This window comes from Kwoniella newhampshirensis, chromosome 11, assembly GCF_039105145.1.
Source record: "Kwoniella newhampshirensis strain CBS 13917 chromosome 11, whole genome shotgun sequence".
NCBI lineage: Eukaryota > Fungi > Basidiomycota > Tremellomycetes > Tremellales > Cryptococcaceae > Kwoniella > Kwoniella newhampshirensis.
The window spans coordinates 375516-388700 of record NC_089964.1 but is presented as its reverse complement, the minus strand read 5'-3'; the positions used below and the strand labels follow the sequence as shown (position 1 = coordinate 388700).

Below are 13185 nucleotides of genomic sequence, written 5' to 3'. Positions count from 1 at the left end.
ACTATATCAAAGGGCTCGAGGGCTTCCTTGACGGAGGACAACAAACCGACCTCACTGGGGCGCATCGGCCCGCCTGACCTTTCACACTCAGCAGTCGTGGATACGACAAGGAAGAGGTTGAAAAATTCCTGAAGGTGACTTGTGGAGAGCCCCCACAGAGGGGCAGGAACAACCGCCCCAGGAAGGTAAACTTTGTTTCTGGTATATCTCGCCAGCCATCGGCTTTCCCAGCACGTCGTTAACGTTCTTGATCACAGCGAGAGTCAAGCGGCGTCCACTTCAATCGCTCCTCGTGCTTCCCTCTCAGCCAGAAAGCACATCAGACTCCCGCTCGATCTCAGGAGTCTACAAGGCCCACCCAATGCCCGACCAAGCGCTCCATGATTCCCTTGGTAGATTCTCCACTCCGCAAATCCACTTCGCTCAAGCTACACGACCAACGGCCATTTGTGTCATCGCGGACGTCTTTTTTTCAAAACCAACTACACCCAGGACCATTGGTGCTGCGCACTTAGACCCGGCGCATATTGCAACTTTAACAGCAGCTGAGTCGGTAACGCCAGATGACCTCAGCCAAGCGAGTCATTTCCCTTGGCCCAAATATTCCGACCGCACTCAAAAAGATCCAGTTCACGTGACGTCTACAAGACCTACCTGCGGTGGGAGTAAGCTCGCTACATTTGCCAGTCGAGTCAGGAGTTTGTATGGAAGCACAGCCAGTGGGACCAAGACTCAGTTGTCCCTTGATGCGGCGAGAACAGAGCAAAAGCGGGGAGGAGATGAGCTTGGCATTTGTCGGCAGCACGAGGGGTAGTTAGTTACACAGAGAGATCAGAGCATGGTACAGAGGGGAAAATGAGATTTCGGGGAAGTTCATATCCTTGTTCATACAGCATGCAAATGAATGACTAGAGACACTTCGAGTAGACTGGTAGCGACGGACACCTGCAACCCACAGGATTTTTGCGACCTGATTGTCTCACCAGTATGCGCTGTATTGATCACATACGCCATCCTTTCTGGCTCGTGTCAGATGAGACATACCACAGGGGGACCACCTTTCATCTCGAACCCCTCGCCCGTCATTGAAAGAATGACAGTCCCAATTATCCCGCTCTCGACCCAATGTGCTCCTCGCCACTCAGTACACCAGGGCGGAATGGGATAGGGCATGCATTTTCGTTTCGTCTCGTACGACAATCCCCTGGCATCATCCATATTTATCACTTAAGTCGTACTACCCAGATCCTACTACCACTACCTTCCAACAGTCAAACTCCACATCATTGCACACCACCCTTGCATCCAAAACAACACAAAATCTGGATTCTGTCCACCAGTCTCACAGGATTTACTCACTGAACTAGCTCGACAACCCCCCTCCCCCCCCCCCGGCGCGCGCTCCTCCCAACACACAATGACAATGAGGTCGAGGGCTTCCTTCTTCTCCAAGTTGCCTTCGTCCTCTCACAAGGGCTTGCCTCCATACGGTCAACCTGAGTATGTCAGTCATGTTCGCAAGCGAGATAAGGTGAAGAGTTTCTTTCGTAGGGAGACCAGCAGATCAGACACCGAAATTCACCATGACTCGGGGTACGGTACCGGGTCGTCCGCCAGCACCAGGCGATACGCAGCCCCTTCAAATGTCTCGTCCACCAGATTTGACCAACGGACGGCTGCACGATGGCAAACAGGGGAGGATTGTAGTGCGAGAGTCAGTCCAGATGGATATGCCACCACTTCCAGCCAAAGTGTGGCCCTTGTGGACGAGATCTCCTATGATGGCAGTGCCACTCCAAGCATTATCACTCAAGAAGAGAGCTCTGAAAACGCAAGTTCCATCATATCGAGCATGTCACAGGACGAAGAGACGACTTTCAGATTATCCGGATCTGTCAATATCAGGCATAACCATCTTCTTGCTTCTTCGCCGATCGAGTCTGACAACGATTGGTCCCCTGTTCCGTCCTCTGAAGACCTTGTTTCCAGGCCTGGATATCATGTTCCAAGTCACCTTAGTCTCATATCAGAACGATCAGAACCAGAGTCCAATCACAACGACAGTCATCGTACTCCTCCCGAAGTGCACCTTGCTCCCTCCGACTTCCAATCACAAGATGATTCCGGTCCAAAGGGATGGGACGACTCGACCAGGGGCACACAAAGTAGATCATTATCTTCCTTAGGGGATTCGGAAGGCGATGGGCCCATTTTGAGGAAGATGGAGGCGGAGCATGTACTGCATACGATCCCCTTCTTGGCAGCAAGACGACCAGACCCAAATCTTGGACAGGTGCATCACAACTACAGTCGTCCTGTCCCTCACGATCTCCCTTCAATCTCCAAGCGTTCCGTAAGAACCATGAATCCCTCTGAGCCTGATAAAGTTGCCAGCTCGCATCGCAAGACCGACAAATTCACTACTTTGTCCAATAAAGTCAAAAATTTCTACGAGAGTACGGCCAGTCGATCCAGAAAGATCGGATCCTTCTTGACATCGAGACAGAAGAAAGATGGGATGAGACTCAGCCTATCCGATACTAAGAGCACCGCAGAGACCCCCAGCCAGGATGAAGTAGAGGAGGAAGCATGGAAGATAGCAATCCAGGTTGGCCAAAGTTGGGAACCTGGTGAACGGTATCGTCAATCGGACCCAAGGGGATGTTTCAGTGCCATGGGAGATGACGGTCGGCGTCATGACGGGTCGATAGCAGAAGCAACTAGGATGCAGTCACATCGACCCAGGTTGATCAATATCACCAACAGTTTCTCAGATACAACAGGTCGCTCGGTGATAAATTCGGACAATCTCGGACCTTTGGAGATGATCACGAATGAGCCCTTTGACCCTTTCCCCCAAGGGATGAGCAGCCACGATGATTACAGTATCTCCGTCTCATCTCTTAACGAGATCAAGGTCCCCCATGCCAGAGAGAGCCACAATTTTGAGCAGACGAAGAGGGAGGAGTACGAGAGGTTGAAGGCGATCTTGAGGGGAGAGGATGACGAAGACGAGTATAAGGTCGATCTGACTGGTATTGGGTGGAGTCTCTGACGAAGGGGCATGGGAGGGATCGGTCTGGTGATCAAGAGACATTATAGAGGCTTTCGAGATGGTACAGCGCAAGGGAATGATCCCGTAGTGGGCGTCTGCCACGCTTGTGTGAATAGGTCAATCTCTGCACGCTGGCCGTACACTATGTCAATGAATGGCAGTCGTCGACAACGAGGTAATCGAATGCAGAGCCGGCTTCAGCCTCGAAGGATAGGACACAATGAGACCGCGACGTGTATCTCTTTGAATCAGTGCATCCATCCGTGAACTCAATCGAAGAGCTGAGATTAGGTGTATTTTGTAGTCTACTGTGTAATCTAAGATGTTCTATGATATCTCCCTTCCACTCATCGTGCAGCTATCATCCCTTTGATTTCCGTCCTCCGTCTCTCAACTAATCCAGATCATGATGATCACTATGACGGGGGCGATTGATCTTTCGGTAAAGTGGGCTTTCGGAAGAGGTCGACGGCATTTCGGAGTTGTTCGAGGAACACGAACATGCAAATGGTGTTGGGAGTAAGTCGGACTGGGCGGAGCGAATGAATCAGTATTTCAAATAATTCCCTGTCGATTCTCATAGTCACGACTCACTCCAGGCAGGTAACCATCCCTTGAAAAGGAACCTTGGACCTAAATGATCATGTCAGTGGCTGAGTGGGCTTTGCTCAAAGCCGACCCAACTCACCCTCCAATTTCAGACTTTGTGTGATCAAGCCGATGGGTCCAGGTCCTGCAACGCCGTGTTTCATATTCATGATTCTACTCTTCACAACATCCGCGGGCGCACAGATCGTAGTAGCGACGGTACCGGCTAAAGCCGAAGAGACAAAGTGAAGAGGCATGCCGTTTTGCATGAGATCGGCAGAAAGGATGGCGTCTTTGAAGAAATCGTAGGTGACCAGTTGGGAGGCGTTCATGAGGATAGCTCGGACCTATATACCAGTGTTAGAAGAGGAGCCACATTTGACAGTACCCCAAGGGGCAAAGTGGAGTTGTCTTCGAAGGTCAGAAGTTAGCTTACGGTATTGGGCGCCAAGCCTCTGATCAGAGACGAAGGTCCTTCCTCGCGAACCATACGGTAAACACCATGTAAGGCATTCCTGTACCTCAATTGTTGATCCGCAGGTTTCGTAGGGTCCGCCACCATTCTGATTCATGCAGTTTTCGTCAGCGATCAAGCCATCATGGCCGATAGTGCGCGAGCTTGACTCACCTGACCAGAATGATATCCGCCGGATTTCCTGCCATTCCACCCAAAGCACCCGCTGCACTCGCACATATCACCATATCTCCTGTTGTCAACTTCTTCGTGCCGCCTTTTGACATTGTGTTCTTGAGCATATCGTAGGCTCCCAGTCTTGTCACGCTATATGTCATTTGTCTGAAAATAGAGGCTGTCAGACCGGTATACAGCCCTCGAATCCCTGCGAATGCATTGGATCTAAGCGTGCTGTAACATGTTGGAAATCAGACGGGATGGCTTACCATCCTGTTGCAGTACACCTCGAACGGCATTGATGAAAGTCGTTCTTCCTACGGTGGTCTGCATTCGTCTGTTGGGTCGCGTGACGGAGAATTACATAGCCTTATCAGCCATTTTCTCATTTGGTCGTATCTTTCCAGCAACAACCCCGACTCACACTCTCATGACGTCGAGAGGATGTGTACAGCATGCCGCCACTAAGCCGCAGGTCAGCAGGCGGTCTAGACAGCGTGGGGATATGCAGAGGGATACTCACTGGACGCAGCGGCACCTGGTCGGGTATCGCCGAGGTGCAGGTGAAAAAGTCACCCAGTCGGAATATGACAGGGAGATGTAGAGGAACGAGATGCAGTCGATGGGAGGGACATGATCAGCAATAGCTCCACCAACACCAGGAAAGCGAGACACAACAGATCTTACCTCCAAGCCTGGCAAGACGGGAAGTACAAGGTCAGCGCGTCTGACATCGGTGCAGGATGGGATTTAGACTCTATTTCAGAAACAGGAAGAAGAGCTCACCAAAATGGATATTTCTTTTGCTGGATGGCGGACATTGCACAAAGAGATCGCTCGTCGAGTCTACACACAGGATGGTCGAGGCACAGATGCCGACGCTGCAGTGCAACAGCTTATACGAGTGGGATGAAGTATGTTGCTGGAAAACAGGAGGGAGGGTGATGATATAAATAATCTTTTGCTCTTTCACTGGACAGGGTCGGGACGAATTCTCGGTGACTTCGGAATTCGGACATTGATGACAACTCCGAAAGAGATAGTCCAAGCTCGTCAACAACATTACACGACATCAAAGCAACCTTTCATCCAGCTCTCGACTCATCACAGCGTCTTGGAGCTCACCTGTACCCAATACATATAGACGACCCACATCATGACGTCCATCCTCTCCGCCATCAATGCCTGCCTTCCATCGATCCTCACACCAGTGCACCCAGCGGTACCCTACCCAATCCTCGACCTCTTCGGAGCTATGCGATTGTCTTCCGTAGTGGACTGGATGGCTCGAGGGGTCTTTGACGAACCATCGCCACCGGCCACCCCTTCCAAAGAGAAGTCGAAGAAGGGAGGCAAGACCTCAGTCAAGAAGAAGGAGAGAGCGAGTGCCTTGCAGGAATGTATAGGTATTCTGGTGGTTGTCTTCGGCGGAGAAACCTTCCTTGGTGGGTCTATCGTCCAGTGGCGATATGCAGCTCAGGAACATAACTGACGATTCATCCACTTAGCCCTCTGTACTGGATCTACACCATCATGGCTTGTCAACCCGAGCTTAGCGCTCTTGTTCAGTCTCACACGTCAGTCTCCCATGTTCTCCCTCGATGCTTTCCTATGCTAAGTCATCGTACCTGTGCGCAGATGTCATCCAGACCCGGACCCCTCTGCGTCGACTTCTGCCTGCCAAACCGACACTCGCGACTGAGCTCGGACTCTCCCTTCCTGACGCTATTGGTCGTACCCTTCTGCTTACTCGCTTCTCCGTTCTCCCGGTTCTACACCCAACATCACTCAAAACTCTTCCCGCCACACCGACCACTCTGCTACTTGTACCTTTCATCCTCGCAGTCCCATTCGCTTCGATGATATTCAGCACATTCAACTTCTTTTCTGCGTCTCCTAAGCTCTCCACTCCGGCAGAACTGCAACCTGGCGGATGGATGATGGTGGATGCTTGGGCCCCCCTGGTCGTTCCCGCTCTGTTCCTGAGCTTGATTGGACCGGTCGACGGATGGTCCTTCGGGATGGGTCTGGGAGAAGACGAGGCGGTCGTCCTTTGTATGGGTGTGGTGTGGGCGATTTTTGCTGCGAGAGCAATATACAACTTGGGCTACAAGAAGGAACAGTGGCTGGGCTTACTCGGATTTGGGGACAAGAAAATCAAAGTTGAGTAGACAGGGTTACAGTGCATTCATTTGTGTATAGAGATAGATGCATAACGAATAAGTCCGTCCTATCAACGGTGCGCAGAAGGGTTCTTCTGCTTATCCACGCCATTCAACCCACAAAACCGCACTGTTTCCTGATCATCGGCAAGAGCGTCTTCCTGGAGGCGATATCGTCCGCCCTACATTTCACCAATTTCTAATGGATACGATCACTTCGCCTACGCACTTCCACTGCTCTCGACTCTGTTTCCAAATCGAAGTATCAGTCCATGATTCACTTCACCAACACCAGACACAAAGCACGTCTAGAAGAGATGATTAGGCGAGAGCCAAACCTACCTGTTGACCAGTCTTTCCCGGGACCGCTTTCTCCCAATCTTTCTCTCCGTTCATTCGGACATGGTCAAAGAGCAATGATTTGTCGGCAACGGACCAGGCGAATTTGGATGGACATGCAGTAGGACTGGTAGTCGAGGTCGATTGGGTGCTCTTTTTGGTAGTAGGAGTACGAGCGGCAGGCATGGTTGGGTTGTTGCGAGAACGATTGTGGAATGCTGATGGCGTCAGCCACATTCGTTCACTCAATGACACAAGAGACAGTCAACAGTCTGCGCAAGACTCACCTTTACGGGGGCCTGTTGGTGATATGTAGCAAGCTGTTAACCGTTAAAGCACAAATCAAGTCCGCAAGAAGAGTATTGCCATCTCAATGAAATATGTAAAAGGACCACACGCATCGTGCACACACTCATGCACACGCCGAAGATTGGATACCCACACAGTGGCACCTGGCTACGGTTCCATCAAGACGACACTGCGATGTTATAGCAGCGCACACCTCATGCCCTGCTAGCCATACACGACATTCTCTTGGCCTATATCACGTCAATACAGTACAACCATTGCGATACCCTCAGGACAAGCTTCTGATCTCCTTTGATCGGATCCCCCTCATATACTTACGGTGGTTTGATATCCTCGCAGTGAGAAAGTTCCAGTGACATGATACATACTCATGCGTGCTTTTGGGTGTTGCAAAAGAATACAACCATTCGTACCCTCGCTATTCACCCTGCGGTGTGATCAATTATAAGACCAAGACTTCGATTTCACCCAAGTGAGTATGTCAAGGGAATGCACACTGACATCATTGACACCCTTTATAGTAGCACCTGATGCCGTCAAGTAGGAACATGGACTCTACCTCTGGCACAGCCTGGAGTGGTACTGACAAGTCAGCCCAACCGTCTATGATAGATTCATTGGCCTCACGGGTACCCCTCGATCCTGAAGAGATTCGAAGATACCAGGTCAGGACTTTCCATTGCTTGTATTGATATGACATGACGACTGACATTTTTGACATTTTAGACCTGCAGACCACACCGACTTTAAACTTGCCAACCGACGGATCTTGGCGGGTGAAACATCCTTGGAAAGAAGAACGGTGTCTAGCTCACGAGCTTGAGGAGCGCCCCTTTCGCGACCTTGTCAAGGGGTTCTCATTGGCTGATCGACAGGAAGCTGTTGAGTACTACTACAAGCACCGCAAAAACGGTGGAGAGACAGACACGGTTGTATCAGGCTCAACTTTTCAGCCTGAGATCAGTGTGACGTCCACTGACAATGTCACTACCGACGTTGAAGAGTGGAAATCCCATTCTGTGATGTGAACAGCAGACACAAAGGAGATGTGGCAGGGTAGGGATAAGGGGAGAGAGGTCTGGACGAAGCCTTCTGGGGAGTATGTGGCGGTACGTGTGGTGTGTATGCGTGTCAATTGTCTACTTAATGAGAGTATGAATCTACTGAAGGGGAATAAGAGAATGAGGATCCCAGATGCCCCGACTCCTCCATTAACTAAGCGGGCGTTCCGAGTACGAAGGGGTATCGATCATGCAGTCAGGTCTCTGCTTCCGAGCTCATGGGAATTGCTATGGGTGGGTCGCACAGTGTTGTTCAGTCAGACTGTCTTGACAATCTTCGCAGGTGTCACATCAGCGGCAGCGCGTTGATCGAGATTGTCTCCTCCAATTACAGTGGACGAACCATCAAAAGGTGTCCCAAATGATCAGTTATGAACCTGGTTCAGACCTTGTCAATCATTGCATTCGCTGACCCTTCTCTCTGATGCGCAGTCCCTATGTCCATTCATCCAATCGTGCTAGAACCCGCAAGTGCGAACGATCTGGGGAAGGAGAGTTTCCTTATCGTCCGACAAAGCTCACATCAGCCACATCGACGTTTACTCCAACTCCGACATTCCCTAGTTATAGAATGAGGCATTCAGCGATGACCAACTTACTTCCACTGCTCCAAAGCCTGGCATCTAACTATCATCAGCACTCCCACTTTGACCTTCTATCCCTCCGACACGTCGCCCGATTTTCAAGTCGTAGAGGGGGACACGCCGCACTCACTTGTTGACCCGTCTTCCCCTCGACGGCAAACTTGAAATCCTTTTCACCATTCTTGATGACGTGGTAGAAGAGCTGCGCTTTCTGTCCTTTCGTCCAGCCCTTGCTGGGCGTGGTCTCACCTGCCTGTAGGGAGGTGGACTTGTCGGAGTTCTTGCGTCGAATGGCGGGCATGATGGTTGAAAGGGAGGGTGCTGTTCTGATTCGCGAAATTCTCACGTCAGCTTCTCGGCGAACAGGAATGAGCCTCGGGATGGAGTGATCAATTGAATGTCTTCCCCTCACCTTCGCGTTGTCCAAGATCGACGTTGGGCGTAGGGTGAAGTATCAAATTCGACAAGGAGATCGTGAGGTGAAAGGGATCTCCTGGCGAGAAATTGAAGTATGATCAGAACCGCTACAAGAAGATTGTCCCGGTCTCCCTCTTTGTGTGGCGCAGTATACAAAAGGTCCACGATCGTGTATATGTGTGTGTGGAGACATGTGTGTAGGCGTCTGTGCAGGTGTGTGGGTCTGTCCGTGTCGGAAAGGACTGTCATGACGTCCGCTGATTTGCTCAACGAACGTATTGTTATTCTCTTTGACCCGCCCTTTGTTCTTACTCGGCGACATCACCTGCGATTCGACCTCTCATCCTGCTGACTGGTAGATTCACGATATCTTCATATTGGGACCACTCAATCCTCCTCCCAGCCAGAAAGCGATATACCTTGTGAGATGCCTTTCTCCCGCCAGATAATCCTAAATGTATTTCCAACTCTCCGGGGACGCTAGCGGCTGATGATACGACCACCCTTCGGGGTCTTCCTCCTGTAGGTGGCCAAGATTCTCTATCAAAACAGAAACAATGCCTCCTTCTTCTACCTCTTGGTCAGCTCAAGACAAAGCCCTTCTTTTCGCATACGTGGAGAAACATGGCGCGCATCATTGGTCTCAAGCTGCTTTCCAGGTTCCAGGCAAAAGCGCCCAACAGGCAAGTCCTTTCGTCCCATTCTTGTGTTGTCGTCATGAGTAGTGTCTTTCACCACGAGTCTGTTGGATGTGTTGGGGTCCACACGCTCACCTTGGCTTCGTGATCATAGTGTAGGGATTACTGGACGTGAGTCTGGTCACACTCCGTTCGCTCTTAGACTGTTACACTCGTGCCGAGATCGTATACAGCTGCTGACGTGAGAATATAAAAGTCGAACGTTGGCCCCTATGGCCAGGAAGATGCTTGGTGTGGAATAGGGACCCAGTGTGATTCTACTATCATACATACATTGTCTTTTCGTAACAGCTTGGGAAGATGCAGTAGCGAGGTCGGGTCAACGGCCAATCTGGTCAGAGTCTCGCCCTGTGCTTGCCACCATCTCGAAGCAACTTTTCACTCTTCGCTCTGATCTCATCACTCCGTTTTCGCAGCTCTTCAATCCGCTTCAATTCCTGTTTACCGATTTGTTGGATGTGCACTTCGTCTGGACCCTAGTGTAGAAAGCTTGTCAGGGCTCTGTCTCATTTCCTGTGTTGGCGAAACAAAACAGTCTGTACTGACATCGGCATATCGGAGAGTCCTCAGGCTGCCATAGAAGTACGGTAAAGGCGTATCAGATGACACGCCCTCCGCGCCATACACTTGCATGGCTCGGTCGACTACTCTGAGCGCCATAGTGGGAACCGTGAACTAGAACATGATCTCAGTGTCGGTCGGTGGACCGAAGGATGCTGACTAACCTTGGTTATCCCGATGTCTTGCAAAGCACCTTTAGCACCGGCCACATCAACGCGCCTAGCTGCCGCGAGGACAAGCAAACGAGCCTGGTCGATCTCCGCTCGGGAGTGGGCAATATCCGCTAAGACAGTACCTGTATTTATGCAAGTTAGAGGAGGAAAGGGAATCGCACATTGAAGCCGCTCTCACCATGCTCTCGCAAATGCTTTCCGAAAGTCTTCCTAGCGGGATCTGCAACACGTTGCAACAGCATTTCAAGGGCACGAGTGGCAATACCGATGGATCTCATACAGTGGTGCAGTCTTCCGGGGCTAAGGCAAGCAGTCAGCTTGTCATGATTCGGCAGAATGCCAGGACGGTATAGCTGAGACTTGCCCAAGCCTTGCTTGTATCATCTGAAGTGTCACATATATCAGCAGCCAGTACATTAGTATAGCAGTACGGCAAAGGCATTCAGCTCACCTCGAAACCTCTCCCCAGTCCCGCTTTCCCGCCAACGACTCCACTATCCACATCTACCTTCACATCATCATATCTCATTTCACAATGACCTTCAGGCGCATCATCGTACCCAAATACCGTCAGAGGTCTGATTACTGTCACACCCTTTTGTTTAGGGTCGACGAGTACCAGGGAATGACGACGGTGGGGCGAAGGATTTCCCGGATCAGTCACAGCAAGCACGATATGAACTTTGTTTCGAGGATCGCCGGCACCTGTTATCCACCACTTGTGTCCTGTCAAAGAGAGTGTTTTGCTGGCCGGGTCGAGAGTGGCCGTAGTATTCCGGAGATTCGTAGCGTCAGACGAAGCCACTGAATGACGGGAGCATCAGTGCATGAACACGTGCAGCTCCAGGTGTAGAGAGGATCGTAGTTCCAAGGTGATCGATCTCACCTCCAAATTCGGTCATTGAGAAGCTGCTTCTGATCTCCCCTTTCAAGAGCGGAATTAGGTATTTGTCCTTCTGTGCTTGTGTTCCGAATCGAGCGAGGACCTCCATGTTTCCTGTATCTGGTGCTGAGCAATTGGTGGCTTGGGGTGCGAGAATAGCAGAATGTCCCATGATCTCAGCCATAAGAGCATACTGCTTGGAGAGTTAGCTGTGTAAGATCGGTCAAAGCGTAAGAGACCACTTGAACCCACTTCGAGATTAGACAATCCACCACCTTCTCCACCGGCCAATCCTTGGAAATCACCTCCACTCAACCATAAGTTCCACAATCCTAGTGTCTTAGCTCGATCTTTGAGGGTTTCCAGGATTGAAGGCACAGATGCCCATCTCGCTTCGGGAGGATGAGTCGGGATCTGGGCGTGGAATAGAGCTTCGGAAGGGATCACATCGTTCTGTCATGACGCTCGTCAGTGCCGCGGCTGAGGAGCAAACAGACTGGAATCGGTCCATCAAGATGAGACTCACTTCCATGAACCCGACAAGAGATGCAAGCAAGTCTTTGGCCCGTGGTGACACTAGGGGTTCGACCTGAAGATACAAGTCAATGGAAGTCCGAGTGAGCACCGCAAGAGGTCAAGTCTAAGTACCTACTTACCAGTGCCCAAGCTCCCTTTGATATGTATCGAAGTGCTGGATGATCGGACATGATATCTTATCGTGTCTCACTCGTCGTAGGACTGAGGGCAGTGCTAGTAGTAGTACGACCTGTCAAAAGCACTCTCTGTACATGTCTTGCGAGGATTGAAACGAGTGCACCCTTCGCTCGCAGGAAACAACAAAATGGGCGTGATCACCGGCTCGATATGCGTTTGACATTACCGGTCAAAAGTGGGAGGCTCGAACAAGTATGTACCAGATGAAACGGTCTCTTCCCCACCAAAATGGTTACATACTCGAGTGGGGACCCTGAAATTGGATTCCCACCGGGATTCCAAACGAACAGCTTGTCCATCCTGGACCATGCGATTGCGACGATCGACTTGGCGGTAGAAATCAGAGAACGGGGATAAACGATCAGTGAGTGGGATCACTTTGAAGCCACCGCGCAACCATAGATAACGACATAGCGACCCACGACGCTTTGAGTTCGTCCACGGCTGGGAATGGAACTCTGCTTGCATGGTCGGTCATGACAACAATGATCTCACACGTCTCTATTCATTCGTCATCAAATAATCCGTTGGATCATTGAAACTGCGGTGAATTCCGCTTGATCATCCTGACAGCGAGTCGCACTTGAGGCTTCCGATGACGAATCGAGGATAGTTCAAGGAACCAACCGGTATCAAGTGTGGTATGACGATGGCACTGCAGCCGTGAAAAGATATCACAGATAGCTCTTGGCGGCTCACGATCCCCACGGCCCCATCTTGGATGTATGCACTCTCCCATCATAACGCAGTGATGATGATTTGTCCATGATGATGATATGATGATCCTCAGGAGGGACATCACCTCCAAGGCTGTCCCATTCCTACAAAAACCGAAGACTCAGGGACTTCCCCTGCTGGTGCCGGTGCTGGAACCGTGATGGGTTTTACGTGTGCCACGTGGTAAATCCTCCCCAAAGAATTGGCGGTGGATTGTGGTTTTAAGTCGTCGTGGATCAATCGTGGATTGAGATATGTGGTAGTACGAAATGGTTGAATGCCATGAATGGAGC

General features: G+C 50.8%; 5 protein-coding genes across 5 annotated transcripts; 2 read left to right on the top strand and 3 right to left on the bottom strand.

Annotated features, from left to right (window-relative positions):
* Positions 1–1423: 1423 nt before the first annotated feature.
* On the top strand, positions 1424–3055 carry IAR55_005326 (uncharacterized protein; the record flags this gene model as incomplete). The annotated part of the gene is made up of 1 exon (XM_066948418.1): positions 1424–3055. One exon carries the CDS (start codon positions 1424–1426, stop codon positions 3053–3055), a length of 1632 nt encoding a protein of 543 aa, XP_066800986.1.
* A 416-nt stretch (positions 3056–3471) lies between these two features.
* IAR55_005325 (uncharacterized protein) lies at positions 3472–5095 on the bottom strand (the record flags this gene model as incomplete). The annotated part of the gene is made up of 9 exons (XM_066948417.1): positions 3472–3584; positions 3650–3688; positions 3744–3990; positions 4080–4206; positions 4272–4482; positions 4544–4611; positions 4699–4738; positions 4962–4969; positions 5061–5095. 9 exons carry the CDS (start codon positions 5093–5095, stop codon positions 3472–3474), a joined length of 888 nt encoding a protein of 295 aa, XP_066800985.1.
* A 335-nt stretch (positions 5096–5430) lies between these two features.
* On the top strand, positions 5431–6445 carry IAR55_005324 (uncharacterized protein; the record flags this gene model as incomplete). The annotated part of the gene is made up of 3 exons (XM_066948416.1): positions 5431–5719; positions 5783–5851; positions 5913–6445. The coding sequence occupies 3 exons, from the start codon at positions 5431–5433 to the stop codon at positions 6443–6445; spliced, it is 891 nt and encodes a 296-aa protein (XP_066800984.1).
* Positions 6446–6548: 103 nt separating this feature from the next.
* On the bottom strand, positions 6549–6961 carry IAR55_005323 (uncharacterized protein; the record flags this gene model as incomplete). The annotated part of the gene is made up of 3 exons (XM_066948415.1): positions 6549–6597; positions 6666–6682; positions 6779–6961. 3 exons carry the CDS (start codon positions 6959–6961, stop codon positions 6549–6551), a joined length of 249 nt encoding a protein of 82 aa, XP_066800983.1.
* A 3218-nt stretch (positions 6962–10179) lies between these two features.
* Positions 10180–12168, bottom strand: IAR55_005322 (uncharacterized protein; the record flags this gene model as incomplete). The annotated part of the gene is made up of 10 exons (XM_066948414.1): positions 10180–10320; positions 10391–10519; positions 10570–10700; positions 10757–10878; positions 10943–10962; positions 11030–11382; positions 11465–11654; positions 11714–11914; positions 11988–12050; positions 12118–12168. The coding sequence occupies 10 exons, from the start codon at positions 12166–12168 to the stop codon at positions 10180–10182; spliced, it is 1401 nt and encodes a 466-aa protein (XP_066800982.1).
* Between the last annotated feature and the right edge of the window lie 1017 nt (positions 12169–13185).